This window comes from Gouania willdenowi, chromosome 11, assembly GCF_900634775.1.
Source record: "Gouania willdenowi chromosome 11, fGouWil2.1, whole genome shotgun sequence".
NCBI lineage: Eukaryota > Metazoa > Chordata > Actinopteri > Blenniiformes > Gobiesocidae > Gouania > Gouania willdenowi.
The window spans coordinates 16,012,872-16,031,305 of NC_041054.1; the positions used below are offsets into that span (position 1 = coordinate 16,012,872).

An 18,434-nucleotide genomic window follows, 5' to 3' on the forward strand; every position below is an offset into this window, starting at 1 on the left:
CAGAGCTCTCATTGGTTCATTTGTGGTCATGTGACCAGGCTATGCAAAGGAGTCGGTAAACATGAGCAGATAATTAAATGGAGAACAATGCGGCGAAGTAAGATGACCTACGTTTCAACAGATTAATCTGTAACATTTTCATATTTAACTATGATGTGGTGTTTGGTTTGTTTGGAAAGAAAATACGCATCTAGATCATAGACATGTTTTAAAATTCTTCCTCTCCAATGATCATCTCAAATCTTCTCGTTCCTTTTTTTTTTTTTTTTTTTTTAACCTTTCATAAGGTCAACAGTTTGAAAATGTTTTAAAGACACGCATATAGCATAATGAGTTGTTAAGACGTGACTAATCAATGCGCAAACGTGGCCTTTACGCACGCAACATATACAGTGTTTGAGTGCGACGCAGTACTAATGTCTGTATTTTTACATTATTATTAAGCTTAAAAATGTCAAACTATCTCAGATAAAAACGGTGACGGGTGAAAACATTGTGTTTCCACATTTGAAGTGTATTTAAAAACGCTTCTCTAGCTCGTATATGGACAGAGCTGCACTCCGTTTGGATTACATTGGCTCTGAGATGCTGGTTCGGTTATTTTTCCCTTTTTTTCTGAACGCATAATGGATTTCTTTGAATTTAACCATTTAATTTAATTCAATTTAATTTAAAGAACAAAATAAATAAATAAGACAAGTCGGATTGAACTAGTCTTTGGGTGGACATTTAGAGATACTGCACTTTAGAGATGTTTACAATAGGAAAATAGAAAACTGCTCCCACCCTGGTAGTGTGTGGTTTTTTTTTACAAAGGCAGTGGACGCGGCTGGAGGCCAAGGTCAAGTTGAAAGTTGCTGTCTAGCCGTCCAGCCTGTCGGACTATTCAGGCTTTGAAGGGACCGTCTGAGCTCTTGAATAGAGCGGAAGAGGGGTGAGAATTCCTGTTCCAATGAAAGCTATTGGAGGGCATTAACTTTTACTGTCATTTCGTTTTTCTCCACCGTTTACTCTCACTAACCCCCGCCTGCCTGCCTGAAAGTATTGCTCTTTAACCCAAACCCGTGAGGAAAATACACAGAAAACACGTATTTTTTAAATTTCAGAATCTTTGGAGTTGCTTTTGACGCATGATGCATGTGGCTCTGAACAAAGAAAGAAAAAAGGGACGTGTGTGTGTGTGTGTGTGTGTGTGTGTGTGTGTGTGTGTGTGTGTGTGTGTGTGTGTGTGTGCGTGTGTGTGTGTGTGTGTGTGTGTGTGTGTGTGTGTGTGTGTGTGTGTGTGTGTGTGTGTGTGTGTTTACGACCTGTGGCTAAAGGTTTGATACGTGCAAAGCAATATTAATCTCCTGATGCTTTCACTCAGCAGTGGTTACCACCACAGATTTATACTTCAGCACTATTCACATAATGGAGATTCCCTTTTAAAACATATAAAGCTTCCAAAGCTTATGAATGGATTATGCTTCTTAATCCACTTTGATATATAAAACACAATTCACCAAAAGCTTTTTACAACTTAAAATAACGCAATAATTACTAAAGATTATGGCAACAATGCATGTTAATCGTCAATATTGGGTGTTGAACCAACAACACAGCAGACCACGCACAGCTTGGAGTGTTTACAAATCCCATTCGTGAAAATATGTGTTTTCAGTAACGCACTGATTAAATCTAGGATAGGCCAAGGCTTTCATGTTTAAATGTTTAAAGCGAAACACTTAAATTAATTTCAATTATGAGTTTAATATTATACTTGTAATTTAATGCATGTGGATGTTATTACATAATTATGGCACATATCATGTTTAATCCAAAGAACACATTCACTTGAGTGTAAAGTTTCACAAAATAGTCCTATACTGTTTATTTTTCAACACTTATTTCAAAGTGTGATATCGAAGCATTAAGTGAAATACAAATGAATCATAGTCCTCTGAACTCTTGACTTTTGTCTCAAAAAAAAACAAAAAAAAAACTTTAATAAAACCAACATAGCCTATATATTGAAGTCTTGAGGCCTGTAACGATGCATTTTCCACACTTCAATATAAACAAAGTGGCATCAATCATTAACCACACGACAGCTTTTAACGGCATGTTTTGCTGAATCATTTTGTTAAGCATTGTCCTCATTTTTAAAGTCAAATAAAATAGAACTTTGAAATAATATATTTATCTTTTGTCTTCTAATTCCTTTAAAAGTGTTTCATTCATCTATGGCTACAATATGCTCTAATCTAAGGTGGCTCTATAGGCCTGTATATATACACAATGGTGCTCAATACAATAACCACAGTCTGCGGGATGGGCGCGCACACGCGCGTAAAGACGCACAATGCCCCAAATATTACTGTGTACGAGGCCTTGGATAAATTGATAAAGGAGGCTCAAAATTCCTCTTTCGCTGTATCAACAAGTTGATGAAATTTACAATAAATTGTAATTTATTGCTATAAATACTTTTAAACTGCTTGTGTGAGACGGAAATCAGTGATCCAAAAATAATAAAATAAATACATAAATCATATAAAGTTTTTAAACATTGGCCACAGCTTATTAGATCCGTTTGTGACCAATAGGACCATTATATTTAAAGCATATTCGAAGAAATAAAGTCATGCCAATGAGAAATAACTATAAATTCATATTCTAATAGCCTGGATTAAAGTACCTAATGGGCTGCTAAAACACGCTGTCAACATTCAAACTCGTAGATGACAAGCAAATTGCTGTACAAATATTACATTTCTTTTAAGTATCTGTGGTGAAAGCAGGGAACCACAGGGCGGTCACACACTTGTCCTTTTGTGTGTGTGTGTGTGTGTGTGTTTTTTTTTTTTTTTTAATGTTAGGAGGATCATAACAAAGGACATCATCTAATATAAGAAACAACAACATCCATTTTCGGACACTCATGAATACAGGGAACTACCCAAAAACAAAAAAAAAACAAAAAACGCCGTTAACTAGGGTGTCGCTGAATGTGTGCACATTTCAGTCTGTTTCAGTCTTAAATGTTAACGGCCTGCCAACGCCTCGTGCAAAAAAAAAAAAAAAAGTTGCATGTGATATTTATTGGCTGACAAGAGACTTTGTGTTTCAAAGGTCTTCGCAATTTTAATGATTTTTTTTTTAGCTCCACATGTCGTGTAGCTTCAGATTCCTTTACATTGTTTCAGACACTTCGTGCGTAATTTGCCATTATTCCTGCGTAATTATTGTAATTATTACTATTACTTTTTTTTTTTTTTTTTAATAGAAGCGGTCTGCTAATGATGAATTTAAATTGTTGTTGTGATTGCTGGCATTATTTGTAGATTGCCACAGCAATATTACTATTTGTAATTCCCTTTTAAAAAGATCAAATAAAATATAATTCAATTCAGCACTTTATTTTAGAGAAAGATTTTTGAAAATAAAACATTTCAATAGAAGTCATTTTTGTCTTAATAAACAATTGGATGGGATTTGAAAATGGAAATACAGAATGAAGCTGTTTTTAAGACCATGTTTTGTATGCGTGTGTGCGTGTAGCCGTTGCGTTTATGTTGAAATGCTAATAAATAATTCAGACTATTCATTAGTCTGCCTGCTAGAACCTTTCTGTATGGCTACACTAAAGTAGGCCAAAGTTTACATTATAATTTACAACAACATTGTGAGGTATAGAAATGAATAATCTAATATGAGGAAAAGCTTGTCTCAGCACGTTCAAAAACAATTAAAACTTTCTTTGGATTGGCGGATCAATGGAAAATGAAGCATTTAAACAAATGATCCTAACGCTTTTTATTCCAAAACCTCAATCACTGATCATGTGTGGGTTCCCCTCTTAATTATGCAAATCCTTAGAAATACATAGAAGTCATTAGAACCCACCAACACTTTTCTGTTGGAATTAGGATTAAAATGTAAATAAAAGTGAAGCTGGTGTCTAATCCGCCTAAAACACACACGATGAGAACAGCAGGGCAAAGCAACGCGCTCTAAAAATAAAGCCCATTTGCAAAGAGACGGACTTGTAAATATCACCTTTCTCAGAGATGCCAGGGACACAGAGCAGACTAAAGACTCCTGAAAGCTCGGGGCTTTGCACCTGGTGCAGAGCTGCTACCGCGGAATTAACCGTGGAAGCTTGTTTCCTTATGATGTCCCCACATGGTGTTTGGATGGAAACACACAAAAAAAAAAAAAAAAAAAAACCTGCAGTGATGATCCTTGTGGCTTTATCAGAACCCTGGATCATGTACTACATGGTTTGGATGGAGCAGAACGGTAAAAGATGGTGCTATAGCGCAGACGTGGGCTCGTTTCCTTTCAAGGTCAACGTGTAAATAAACAGTCACTGTGTTTCAAGGCCAGGTTGAAGCAATAGATTGAAGAAGGAGAGGCTTTTTTTTTTTTTTTTTTTTTTTCATCATCTGCAGTTTTGACTCATGGACACTATAGATTGCCACTAATGCACATTTTGCAAAGACTCGAAGAAAACACATTGTCAGGCCCTTGGATTAAATTACATGCTTACTGCGCAGGCTCCATGGTCAAGTTCAAGTTGGGCTGGCTAGTAAAACGGAGAGGCGCATTCTGCGGTGTCTGCCCCCCCCCCCCCCCCCCATAACCCCCTTTGAAGTTCCACTGCAGGATAGACTTTCAAACTGTGACTTTTTTTCTTTCTTTTTCCTTTCCTATACATCAATGTATGGAAGCCCATCTCTGCCAGTGAAAAACGAACAAACAAACAAAAAAACCTTGGAAAAGTAAAATAATAATAAAATAAAATAAAAATCTAAGTCATAATTGAGAGATACTAGTGCACAAGTCACAATTATGAGATACTATCACACAATAATTGAAAATGAGATGCTATCTCATAATGATTAAAAATGAGATACTATATCACAATTATGACTTACATTTTTTTAATCATTATTTTACTTTTCTTAGCTATCTCATAATTATGACTTATCTCATAATTATTGTATATTTTTTATTATCGTTATTTTACTTTTTTGCTATCTAATTATGACTGTCTCATAATTATGATATAATTTTATTATTATCATTATTTTACTTAGCTATCTCATAATTGTGACTTAGTATCTCATAATTGTGAGATTTTATTATTATTATTATTATTATTATTAATTTTTAAAATTTTCCTAGATATCTCATACTTATGATTTAGTATATCTTATAATTGAGGTAGTATCTCACAATTATCACTTAGTATCTCGTAATTATGAGATAGTATATCATATGTATCTCAATGAGATAGTATTACATATATTATTATTATTTTACTTGGCTATCTCATATGACTTGGTATCTCATAATTGAGATACTATCTCACAATTATGGCTTATGACTTAAGACTTTATTATTATTATTATTATTATTATTATTATTATTATATTTCCTATTTTCTGTTTTTAACTGGCAGGAATGGGCTTCCATATCAATGAGCAGAACGTAAAACCCACTTTTCATTTGCAGATGCAGCTGATGGGAGTATCATGCCATGCCATCAGCAAACCCCGCGAGCCTATCAGGTGTCCTTTGTTATCTAAAACACATACAATATAATTGACACTACTGTAAATCCACAAGGTCACCATTGCGCAAAGCGTTTCGCTAAGTGTTATCTGTAGATGATCATGAGATCTGAGCATCTTGCCCTGGCCACGACCTGTTGCGTAAGGACTACTGCAAAGTAGCAACAATTCACTAGACTGAAAAAAAGACCAAATTATGTCAAAAACTGACTTATTACACCAAGTCATTTAGCTTCGATTAATCAAGTCCTTAGCAAAAAATATAAAATTATTAAAATAAACTTAGTTATTCATGAGAACGTGCAAACTCCACAAATAAATGTAGTCTTATATGGCTTTTATTTATTCATGCTTTTGTTTGTGTCTATTAGAAATGATGAATCGATAATGTGAAACAATGAAGAATTTGCTAAAATATCTTTAAATATTTTTTTTTAGATAAAGACTAAAAATGGCTGGGGATATGCATGGGCCCCATCATTCTTTGGAAAAACAAGATGGAAATCAAATCTATCCTTCGTGTTGAAGATCATCAAAATAATGTTTTCATGCAATAAACCATATTTGAATAGCATATCTTGATTTTAACTGTTTTAAATCATTGTTACTATATAGCTACACTTGTGGGGAGTGTATATGGAGAGGCTAAACTTAGGTTTTGAACAAAGCTTGTCTCTCATTGCCAACTTGTTACATTCCAACCTGCACTAAGCATGCTGTTACCAAAATGTAATGGACGCCCTTATGGTGATGCATTGCCACCACCATCTTGTCCTTCCTGCAGTCTGTTAAACAAGTGTAAAACATGTGCCAAGCCTCTTCTGGAAAATGTTTTTTTTTTTTGGAAATGATGTGAAACGCACATCATGCCACCAAGTGACAAGCGTGCACTCACATTATTTTTAATGGTCAGAGATCATGTGATGTGATGGCAGTAAGTGTTTCCAATGCTGAGAACTGAACTTAGGGCAATAGGAAGCTTCAGGTACACATGCTGAACACTGTGTGTGGAATATTCTGCATTTGGAACTGAGAAATAAAGCTTGGCTAAAGGATAAAAAGTGCACATTTTCAGTGCTTTTCATATATTATTGTTGGTATTTTCATAACTAAGATGCCGCTTCCTGTATCTCTTGAAAAAGACTTAAATACCAATGGGACTTTAAAAGTTAGATAGAGGATATTTAAGTTTGTCTCTCGACAATTATCTCCATGATGGTTTTTATTATAGGTCAGTGGACTTCACTTCCTACCACAGAACAGAAACTTTGCACTAGTTTTTATAAGCTACTGATCAATCAATGCGAAACAGTTAAACTGAATGTATTGATTATTTAAAAGGGACAATGCACCTTAATAAACAGACATACTGTAAATGAGCCATAGAGTTATAGCCAAAAAAGGCTAGATTTCATCTGGCGTTCCTTTTAAAAGGCAACCTAAGTAAAAGATATTAAATACAGAGATAATACAACATGATATAAGAGAACAATATGACAAATAATGACAATAATTACTGATAAAACAAAGCACTTTAAGCCTGGAATAAAACTCTTAGAATTTCCACACGGTAAATTCCAACAGGAACACAGTTCATATAGTTAATCCATACCTGACACATGAGAAGCAATGTACAATAATCAAAATAAAATAATAAAATAAAAGACTGTCAGTTGCTGTATTTATAATTGTGTTTACCAGCCATATTCAATAATATTATTAATATGATAATGAAATTGCACTAAGATTGAAACGCTGTGACTATAGAGAGTTCTTCCAGTTTTAAATGATTAACACAGTCATGAGTTAAAGTGGATGTAAGTGTCAATACATGCAGCCTGTTGATCTCTGGTGTTCGCCAATCATCTGTCACAGTTATTTTACAGCTTTGGTGAAGGATTTTGAAACGTCAACTAAAAGCCATAAAGAGACGAGAGACTGAAGGCAAGGCAGTGGAGGAACTGGGACTGGGACTGGGAGTGGGAGTGGGACTGGGAGTGCTTCATCCCCATTCGGCTCTTTCTTTCCTGTTTTCCACTCCCTTTGCAGACCAGATGAAAGAGCCAAACAGGGAAAAAGCCAAAAGAATTTCTCTCACTAGTGACTGAGCCGCAGGGCTGCACTGGTAGGGAGGGGGAGGGTTGGCAGGGGGAGGGGTGGGGGTCTTTAACGCTTCAGGGCCCCTTCCCTTATTCGGACAGGCGAGGGCGCACAAGGACAGCTCTCCTCACTGAGCAGTTATTCCCTCCACCAGACCCTGCAGGAGAGCATCTTTATTTACATTTGCAAATATCAAACCACTTTCATCCAGCAGCTTAAACCTCTTAGAAAAGGAGATTTAGATGTGATATTTTCTATCCATCCAAACAAAAACATGTATTTATCTTCATTTTTTTCTTCAAATATCCACATATCAAAAAAAAAAAAAAGAAAGAAAGAAAGACTTTTCAATAATTTTATGAAACACTTTCAAACATTTTCCGATATTGATTTCCAAAACAAAATGGTATTACATGACAGATTACTGATTAATGAAATTAAAAAATAATGAAATTCCAATAGCTTTCAAAAATATTCTCCACATTTATTATTACTTTAATAATGTAATATAATATAATATAATATAATATAATATAATATAATATAATATAATATAATATACCTTTATTAATCCTCAGAGGGGAAATTCATATATGTAGCAACACAGTATTTACAGTATAAGAGCAGATAAGTATAATAATAAATATTAATACTAACATAGGATAATAGTGCAAAACAAAAAATATTGGCTGGTTTATGGGTTTTTATTTTAATAAATATAAGACAGTGATAGACCAAATCTAGTCTAAAATCCACTGAACTTGAAGCCATTCGGACTGATCAAATAACCTGACCAAAAGCACCAATGTGATTGGCTGATTTCTCTCACAGGATGAGGAAGTGCGTTGATCCATAAGAAGGCATCGGACTCATCCAGTGGACATTCAGTGCATTACACCTTCATCAATCATGTCCATGGTTATTGTGTCACATCAAACTAACACGAAACACACACACACACACACACATAAACAAATATAATTATGTTTAAGCTTTAGTGTGTGTATGTGTTAATCTGTCATTTTAATTTCTAAGGTGAGAATGCTAAATTATTGTCATATGATGCCTTGTGTGTATCTCTATAGTATAGTTTATTTAAGCTTTTTTTTTAATCAAGCAACGTGGAAAATTGTGTCGTGATTGTTAATAAACGCATTAACCCCAGATTTGCATTACTCGATGAGGGTGTGAACACAGGCAGTAAGAAAAATCATTTCCTAGAAGTGACCAACCAGCCACCTGCTATAGTTGTTTTTGGTCCAGGCTTTTGATATGGTTTAAGATTGAATGTGTTCTAGATTTTTATTGTAACTGAGGACAAAGTCTCACTAAAGGATGAATTAATTTGTATTTGTAATAAAAAATAAAAAAAAAGAGAGACATCATTACAAAAACTTCATACAATACAATCTTATTTTAGGAATACGTCTATTTCACAGATTTTTTTTATTTGTATATAATTTGATATATGACTTTATCAGGATAGGTTTAGGCAGTGGTTTCCAACCTTTTATGGATCGTGAGCCCATTTTGATAGCCCATTTACTTTTTTTTCCTTCTAGAATTAGTTTTTGATCATGTTTGTTATGCTGAGAAGATGCATATATTTTTTACTGAATTTAATCTATATATCTGTTAATTTATTCTATTTACATTTGAGGAAGTGAAAGTACAAACTAGTTGATTAAGATTGTGTTGTATTTTAATTTGAAAAAGAATAATGTTAAAAAAAAATAAAAAATACATTTTCAGCAATTATTATTTTTGTTTGTCAATTCACAAACATTTAATGTGACCTCATTTAAATTCCAGGTGACCCCAAATGGGGTGACGACCCCAAGGTTGAAAAACCCTGCTTTAAAGCAGTGTTCTGAATCCATGTACCCCCCTTTTGTTCAACTAGAACTAAAAACAACTATAGAGCATAATAATAGAATGATAACACACTTTTTGTATAATATCATTTTGTAAATAAGTGGAAAGAAACAGTATTTAGTGCAGAGCAGGTTCCCAGATCCTTTTTTGGATCATGATCCCATTTTGATATCAAGAATTTCCCCAAAGACATTTTTTTTTTTTTTTTCAGAATTAGTTTTTGATCCTGTTTGAGCTCAGATATTTATTTATTTTTACTGCATTTTAGTTGAACTACATTTATATTTCACAAAGTGAAAGTATTGAAATACAGTTGTTTTAATTTATAATTAAAACATTTCCAAAATCTATTTGATTTTTTTCAGAAATTTCAGGCGACCCCATGTAGGGTATCGACCCCAAGGTTGAAAAACACTGATTTAGCGCCTCCTGAATAGATATTCCAAGGCTCTTTATCATTTCCGGTCATCTCATGCCTGGGGTGGGACCAAGACTAACATTTCAGTACCCCCTGTAGAGCCATCACGTACCCCTAGGGGTACACGTACCCCCATTTGAGAAACGTTGGGTTATGGTATAAGAAAGTATAGTTTTCATGGTTTGGCTACATGTGAGTCTCCATTTAACAATGGGCTGAATTGAACTATTTCATCATGTTTTATATAGTATCATGATGTTTCACTGCCCTGTGACTATATATATATATATATATACTCCATCCCATCGCTCCTTCTGTTTACCCATACATCCCAATCAATGCGTGACGTCATCATGACGACTGGGCCCATTAAAGAATGACAGCTCTGGAGCAGGAGAGAGAGAGAGGCTAAATGGTGATCCCTCCCAGAGCTCACTATCCACTCCACACTGAAACGGTCCTCTGTCAGGGTCACAGCGGATTGTATCCACAAGCCTCTCCCTTCTCCTCAGGACTCAAACGCCCACCCACCTCCCTCCCCACAACACACACTCACACACACACACACACACACACCATCCACTTGGTTTTTGACGGCTCGCACTCTGCTGTGAAGTGGAGGATTCTAAGTGATGGAAAGCAGAAAGGAGAGGCTGATGCTGGCTGAGGGGGGTCAGCTCGGTAAGAACGGCTCTGCTGGGTCCGAAGGCACCGGTAGTAGTCCGGGGAAGCACAGGAGGAGCTGTGTGAGCCCAGGCACGGAGCCCTTCTCCCGGGACAGAGGAGGAGAGCTGCAGCTGCAGGACGACAGCGCACGGAGGAATATGCAGCAGGGCGCAGACGGGAGGCCGGTTGGAGGGTCTCCCCCAGGAGAGAGACACCGACAACGGGTAGACCATCCCCACAAAGGAGACAGCAGCTCAGACACAGAGTCGGACTTCTACGAGGAGATTGATGTGAGCTGCACCCCTGAAAGCATGGACTACCGCTCAGCTAAAGGTAGGAACCCATACATTGCATACATGCATTCGGGGATTTATATAAAGATATTTGTGCAAAAATACAACCAAATGCTGCATGTGAGCCACACTGTGGATGTTCTCTGAACACTGCATCAAAAGAAAATAATAAATATTAATAATAATTAATAAAAAAAAACAAAAAAAAAACTGCAGGGTCATTTAAGAAAGCTTCTGTTTATTTTACATCCCTTTATTTATATATTGTGCGTGAATGAAATGTGATTTATATCGAGGGAGACTGTGGTCCAATTTCGTTGTATGACGTACTTTGATTATGACAATAAAGACGTATCAGTATATATATAGATATATATATATTTTTATATATATATATATATATATATATAGATATATATGTAGATATAGTAAAAACACAATGAATGAAGCACAGTAGATGTGACGTGATAAGGTGACGCCCACATCAATGAAGAAGAAGAAAGAAAACAGCTGAGGAAAAAAAAAAATGTATTTAGGGTGTAAAATGAATGAAATGCACAAAAGTTGATGTGCACCAAAATGAAAGCAGGAAATCCCACTGAAACATAGATTAATATATATTTAGTTTATAAATGTCTTGTGCATTTTTGTGTTTCCCAAATGTTTTAAACTTGTTTTTCTTTTGCAGGGCGTGACTCTCCTGTTCACCCCAGTGACAGTGGTTCTGACCCGGGTAGGACCGTCCCAGGACCGGGATCTCTTTCCTACGCCGCTGATCAAATTCGCCGGTACCGCACAGCGTTCACCAGGGAGCAGATCGCACGGCTGGAGAAGGAGTTTTACCGGGAAAACTACGTGTCCAGGCCGCGGAGATGCGAGCTGGCGGCCGCCTTAAATCTCCCAGAGACAACCATTAAAGTAAGACTTTGGTCCTATGCAGGGGAAGAGAATGGAAGAAGACTGCCTTTCATTTCGTTAAAAGGCCTTTATAAATTTACTCTTGATGTATAATTGCCAAGATGACTTCTTTCATATCGAAAATGGTCATTCTTGAAACAAACAAACAAATGATAACAAAATCTAAATAGATCCATGCATATTACAGTAAAAACCCATTATTTATAATATATATATTTTTTTTTTAATGCAGTGATACAATTTGCAGCAAAACTAAATGCAAACCACAGGATAAAATGTATTTATTTTATATTGTTTGTTTTTTTTCTATGTTCTCTATATTAGATGTGACTATAACTTTTCTTGCTCAGGGACCCTGCAGTCTGATTTAAATATTCTCAGTGATGACAGCTTGAAAAATCTCCCATTGTTTGCAAATTTTGTAGACTACACGTGTCATTAATTCAGTAAAATTGCAGACAACATTGTATTAAGACCAAATGGTATAGGGCCACAAACACATTTCTCATTCGGTGTATGACAATTAATAATTGAACACAATTGGCAAACTGGAACTGTGGGCCAGTTTTGGCCCGCGGGCTAAATATTTGACAACTTGAGTGCACATGGTGGTTAATATTTGACCTCGTGCGTCTCTCCTGTCCCAGGTGTGGTTTCAGAACCGCAGGATGAAAGACAAACGTCAGCGTCTGGCCATGACGTGGCCCCACCCCGCAGACCCAGCCTTCTACACCTACATGATGAGCCACGCTGCGGCCACAGGGAACCTGCCATACCCCTTCCCATCCCACCTACCTCTGCCTTACTACTCCCACCTGGGTGTCAGTGCCGGCTCAGGTCCGGCCGCCTCCCCGTTCCCGAACCCCCTGCGTTCTCTGGACAGCTTCCGGATGCTGTCTCATCCCTACCAGAGGCCAGAGCTCCTGTGCGCCTTCAGACACCCATCCTTGTACCCGGGTCCGACTCACGGACTCGGTCCAGGGGGGAGCCCGTGCTCCTGCTTGGCCTGTCACTCCAGTCAGACCAACGGGATCAGCAGCAGGCCCACCGCCTCGGACTTTGCATGTTCTCCAACCAGCAGGACTGACGCATTTGTCACTTTTACGCCCTCAGTGCTCAGCAAATCATCTCCGGTGACTTTAGATCAGAGGGAAGAAGTGCCTCTGACAAGATAAAAAAAAAAAAAAAAGAGGAAAAAAATTACTTTAACATTAGAATATTATCTGATCAAGACTGAAACAAAACAGCATGTCTGGAAACAAGGAAAGCACCAGAAACAATTGCCTCCAGATCCTCAACTGTAAGACGCACAAGATCGAAATTGAATAATGTTGTTGCAGAAGCTAAAAGAGTGGGAGCCGAAATGTGACTGCATGGACGCATATTCAGATCAAATTTACATAAAATGTATTTGATGTGGAAAGAAGAACGAGCATAGAAATATCTCTATGATGGATGAGGTTACGATAGTTATTTATTTTTATCGTTATTTGTCGTATCTATACGTGTCTAAATCGGCCTACACGTATTGTTAGTTACACGAGAATGATGCTTTCAATGTCTTTTTTAACAAGGGGATTTGTCCGTCTCATTACGCGCAGCAGCTCTCCACCGCGGGGCCCTCGCGGCGCGGGCCGGGTCCGAAAAGAGCAGATGCTGGTAAAAAAAAAAAAAAAAAAAAAAAGAAGAAGAAGAAATTATGAAGTGATATATATGTAAGGGATGGTGAATTTTGAGCGTTGAATTAATGATAATACAGAAAAGGGATCGTTGCTGGCCTAAGGTATAACAAGGCGCCAGGGGGATGGATTAGAACAGCGGTTTGAGGAGAGGGAGGGAAAGGAGGAGGACTGAGAGGACTATATCTGAGTGGGAGAAAAAAGAAGTCTGCAGCATCTTCAAACAAATTACTCTGCTCTCTCATGATGATACAGCCCTGAAATCATCGGATTAGACTTGATTATTTATGCAACGAAGTTAAGAGCTCCATGGACAACAGTGAACAGATCTATTCTTATTTTATTTGTCCTCCTTTTTTTTTTTTTTTTTGATGATGAGTTTGGTTTGGGGCTGTATTTTTACATTTTAACATTATGTTGTTGTTGTTTTTTTGTTTTTTTTTTCTAAATGAGTGAAGGATATTGAGTTTCTATAAACACTGCTTTTAATTCGCAGCAAGAAAAGAAGAAAAAATTAAATAAACCTGATTCAAACAAGTTTTCACCCTTTGAGTCAATCGTTGTGTCTCAGTTCGTTCTGCACCGTCGGTCGGGCCATTACTGACAACGTCCCACCCCCACCACCCCCCTTCAATAGCAACACTAATTTTGTTCTCAAGTGGTCGCTGTCAAAACACCAGTGTGTACCCCACCCCACCTCCACCCGCCCCACCAACCATATTTCCGATGGGACCACAAGATTGACCGTGACAGTTAAGTGGTCCCCGGGCTCCGTTAACGCCACTCATATTTTCTCTGCGATCCGCTTAATAGACACGACAGAATTAGTTGTCCTGCGATATTGGAAATGCAATGAGATCGATGATTCAAAGAGGACTGTTGCCAACAATCAGCGGGATCTTAATTGGCTGCTTTTGACCCGAGCTGCTGCAAATTAAGAGCTTTTCTGACTGTGATAGGATTTAGATTCGCACGAGAGACGCACAGAATCATAATGATGTCTGGAGGCTTTTAAGCATCAGATTGGACCGTTTCGTGTTAGTAAGTAGGGAGAGTGTTCACATATTGCTCAGGCGTAATGGAATCGAATTTCAAAAATAACGATCTAAATAAATCCTCAAATCTTGTGGAAATATCGCCACAGCAACAAACAAAAATCCAACAATCTTTGATTAATAAGTGTAAAAAAAAAACGCAAATCAAAATATTAAAAATAACTGTCACACAAAAATCTAAGTATTTCTAATAACTTGTCAAGTAAAGAAAAAAGAAAGAAAAATTCCAAAATTCTGTATTCTGCACCGACAAACTACATCCTTACGCATCAGCACCCCTTCGTCTCCATGCGCATGCAGGCTCCCTCCCCGCACACGCGCACTTGATTGATGGCCTTATTAACTGCAGTTCTTGTAAGTGTGACCGAGCTGATTAAAATGCATATGTTTAGAATAATACAGCGTTTAAGCTTCCCGGGTCGGTCCGAGACCACATAAGGCAGATTTATGTAAAACCTATCAGCCAGTGTCTTTAAAGCCTGATGGAGACGCAGGTCATGCAGGGGAATTGCTTTAGTTTGTGCGTCATAAAATTGCACTGTGGAGAAAAAAGATGAGCAGCGTGTGGATGTGAGGAGAGGACAGACTTCCTAAAAAAAGAAAAAAGTTAGATCTCACACCAAGCATCCTATGAAAGAGAATGACATGTTGTAAAAAGGCAGTTTGTAAGGATTCTACGGAAGCAGATTAGGGCCAGTTTTGATGGAGAAAATGACTTTGGACAAATCAAGAATTAAGTCGAAATGTGAAGATTGAAGTTGAAATTTCGAGAATAAAGTTGAAACGTAATGCCGAGATTAAAGTCGAAAAGACGAGATTTCGAAAAATAAAGTCAAAATACAATATTGTGATAGAAGTCGAAGGTTTGCTATTAAAGTCAAATCTATGAGAGCGCGAGGGCCAATTCACCACTTACAATAACAGTCTCCATCAAAACTGGCCCTAATGTGTTTCCATACAGCTCCTCATATCAAGACAGAATGCGGCCACCTCTTCCAAATTTGACTGGTTTTTCCTTCTGAACAGATTACGTTTTTGGTGATATCTCTTCAAAGTCCTTAAAGACGTTACAATGTTTATGAGCTATAAAGGAATGAATACATTTGTTATTAAACCCAACTTTAAAGCATAGTTTAACGCATTAATCAATACACGACATTTACGGCCACAATCTGCTGTTTGTTGTCAGATGGTGAATTGGCCCTCGTCCGTTTCCATCAATTTGACTATAATTAGCAGACCTTTGACTTTTATCACAATATTGTATTTTGAGTTCATTTTCGAAATTTCGACTTTAATCTTGTCTTTTCGACTTTAATCCCAACATTACATTTCAATGTAATTCTCAAAATTTAAACTTCAACCTCCACGTTTCGACTTTATTCTTAACACTATGAGTTTATTCTTGATTTTTCCAAAATTAGTTTCACCATCAAAATTGGCCCAAATCAGCTTCCAAAAAATTCCCATTTCTGTTCTTGCATAAAACATACTTGGAGTGAATCCTCAACGGCCTAATCCAGCATCAACAACCTTCCATTTAATGGCTTCAAAATTGCCTGACTAAAATTAAAGATATGATGGGCTCCTAGATTGCACACATAACAGCAATTACACTCGCCTTATAAGATCCTATTAGGAAGAATTGGCTCATTTGAAGATAGTTTAACGCATTAATCGATACACAACATTTTGTAGACGACCACAATCTGCTGTTTGTTGTCATATGGTGAATTGGCCCTCATCAGTTTCTGTCGCAATGACTTTATTAACAGATCTTTGACTTTTATCATGATATTGTATTTTGAGTTTATTTTCAAAATTTCGACTTTAATCTCGTCTTTTCGACTTTAATCTCAACATTATATTTCAACGTAGTTCTCGAAATTTCAACTTTAATCTTGACGTTTCAACTTCATTCTCGACATTTTGAGTTTATTCTTCATTTGCCCAAAATTATTTTCTCCATCAAAGTTGGCCCTAATCAGCTTCCGTAGGATTCCCATTTCTGTTCTTGCATAAACCATACTTGGAGTGAATCCTCAGCGGCCTAATCCAGCATCAACAACATGCCATTTAATGGCTTCAAAATTGCCTGACTAAAATTCAAGATATGATGAGCTCTTAGATTGCACACATAACAGCAATTACACTCGCCTTATAAGATCCTATTAGGAAGAATTGGCTCATTTGTTATTAAATCCAACTTTGAAGATAGTTTAACGCATTAATCGATACGCAGCATTTTGTAGACGACCACAATCTGCTGTTTGTTGTCATATGGTGAATTGGCCCTCATCAGTTTCCGTCAATTTGACTTTATTAGCAGACCTTTGACTTTTATCATAATATTGTAATTTGAGTTTATTTTCAAAATTTCAACGTAGTTCTCGAAATTTCAACTTTAATCTTGACGTTTTGACTTCATTCTCGAGATTTTGAGTTTATTCTTGATTTGCCCCAAAATGTTTTCCTCCATCAAAGTTGGCCCTAATCAGCTTCCGTAGGATTCCCATTTCTGTTCTTGCATAAACCATACTTGGAGTGAATCCTCAGCGGCCTAATCCAGCATCAACAACATGCCATTTAATGGCTTCAAAATTGCCTGACTAAAATTCAAGATATGATGGGCTCTTAGATTGCACACATAACAGCAATTACACTCGCCTTATAAGATCCTATTAGGAAGAATTGGCTCAGGTCCTCCCAGCTCCCACAATAAGCACAAAGCGTTTTGATGTGGGCGGTGTAGTGCAGCTGTCCACCGACACACACACACACGCACACACACACACACACACACGCACACACACTCTGCTGCTGTTTAAATTGGATTACGTCCTAATTTACACACCCTTGTCGGAACGCACGAGGCTAGCGGAGGCGTGGATGGGCCAATCACGCAGTAATGATGATGAATGGGAGATTAATGCGCATACAAGCAAGACAATTTAAGACTTCATCTGTTTAAATAGGCTTCCAATATCATTTGGAAACGGAGGTCACGTTAAATCAATCGGGGGACGCGTGAAAGTCGTTTTCGGAGGCGTCTTTATCAACATTATTTACGGTGCACCGGAGACAGAAAGGCCTGCTGCCGCGTAGAGCGGAGGAAACCGAGCAGGATGGATGACAAAAGATGCTCCTGAATCCTCTGTGGGGTGGGGATCAAGTGCAGCCAGCCGGGCTGTTTCACTGGTTGTTTTGGTATAAATAATAAGGTCAAATAAACTCAGTGTGGATGGAGTAGAAATGTGTCATGATACACCATAGCTGGTCCTAGCTTTTTCTTCTTCTTCTTCTTCTTCTTCTTCTTCTTCTTCTTTTTCTTTTTCTTTTTCTTTTTCTTTTTCTTTTTCTTTTTCTTTTTCTTTTTCTTTTTCTTTTTCTTTTTCTTTTTCTTTTTCTTCTTCTTCTTCTTCTTCTTCTTCTTCTTCTTCTTCTTCTTCTTCAACTGAAAGATCTTGGTACAGATTCAGACTAATCACTGGCATTGTCGTTTTGTCCCAGGGCATGAGGATATTATTTAATTTGCTTCTTTTTTTTTTTTGTAGAAGTTGTTGTCAACTGTTTTTTGTTTTTTTTTACTAGGCAATAAATAAAAATACAAAAAAAACAAAAACTCATGATAAAATTTTCATCCAAGGGGCACATTATCAACATTCATGTCTGCATTTATAGGCCAAATTACCAATCTGAGCATTCACACAGGAAAAAAACAAATGGTTTCATGAGTTTTTGTTGCCATTCAATGTGTTTTTGTTGTTTTGTGTATTTTTACTTTCATTTTGTATATATATATTTTTGTGGGGATCATTTTGTGTACTTTTGTAGTTCTGCGTATTTTGCTGTTTGCCTGTTTTTTTTTTTTT

At 37.0% G+C, this 18,434-nt stretch overlaps 1 protein-coding gene across 3 annotated transcripts; it reads left to right on the forward strand.

Moving 5' to 3' along the window:
• Window positions 1-10,495: 10,495 nt before the first annotated feature.
• On the forward strand, window positions 10,496-13,003 carry evx1 (even-skipped homeobox 1). Of its 3 annotated transcripts, none has more exons than XM_028461685.1 (3): window positions 10,496-10,964; window positions 11,607-11,828; window positions 12,476-13,003. In XM_028461685.1, the coding sequence occupies exons 1-3, from the start codon at window positions 10,584-10,586 to the stop codon at window positions 13,001-13,003; spliced, it is 1,131 nt and encodes a 376-aa protein (XP_028317486.1). In that variant the 5' UTR covers window positions 10,496-10,583. The 3 variants fall into 3 exon arrangements, with proteins under 3 accessions (XP_028317486.1, XP_028317487.1, XP_028317488.1); XM_028461686.1 differs by having other exon boundaries at window positions 10,496-10,950; window positions 11,599-11,828; XM_028461687.1 differs by having other exon boundaries at window positions 10,496-10,950; window positions 11,659-11,828.
• The last annotated feature ends 5,431 nt before the right edge of the window (window positions 13,004-18,434 follow it).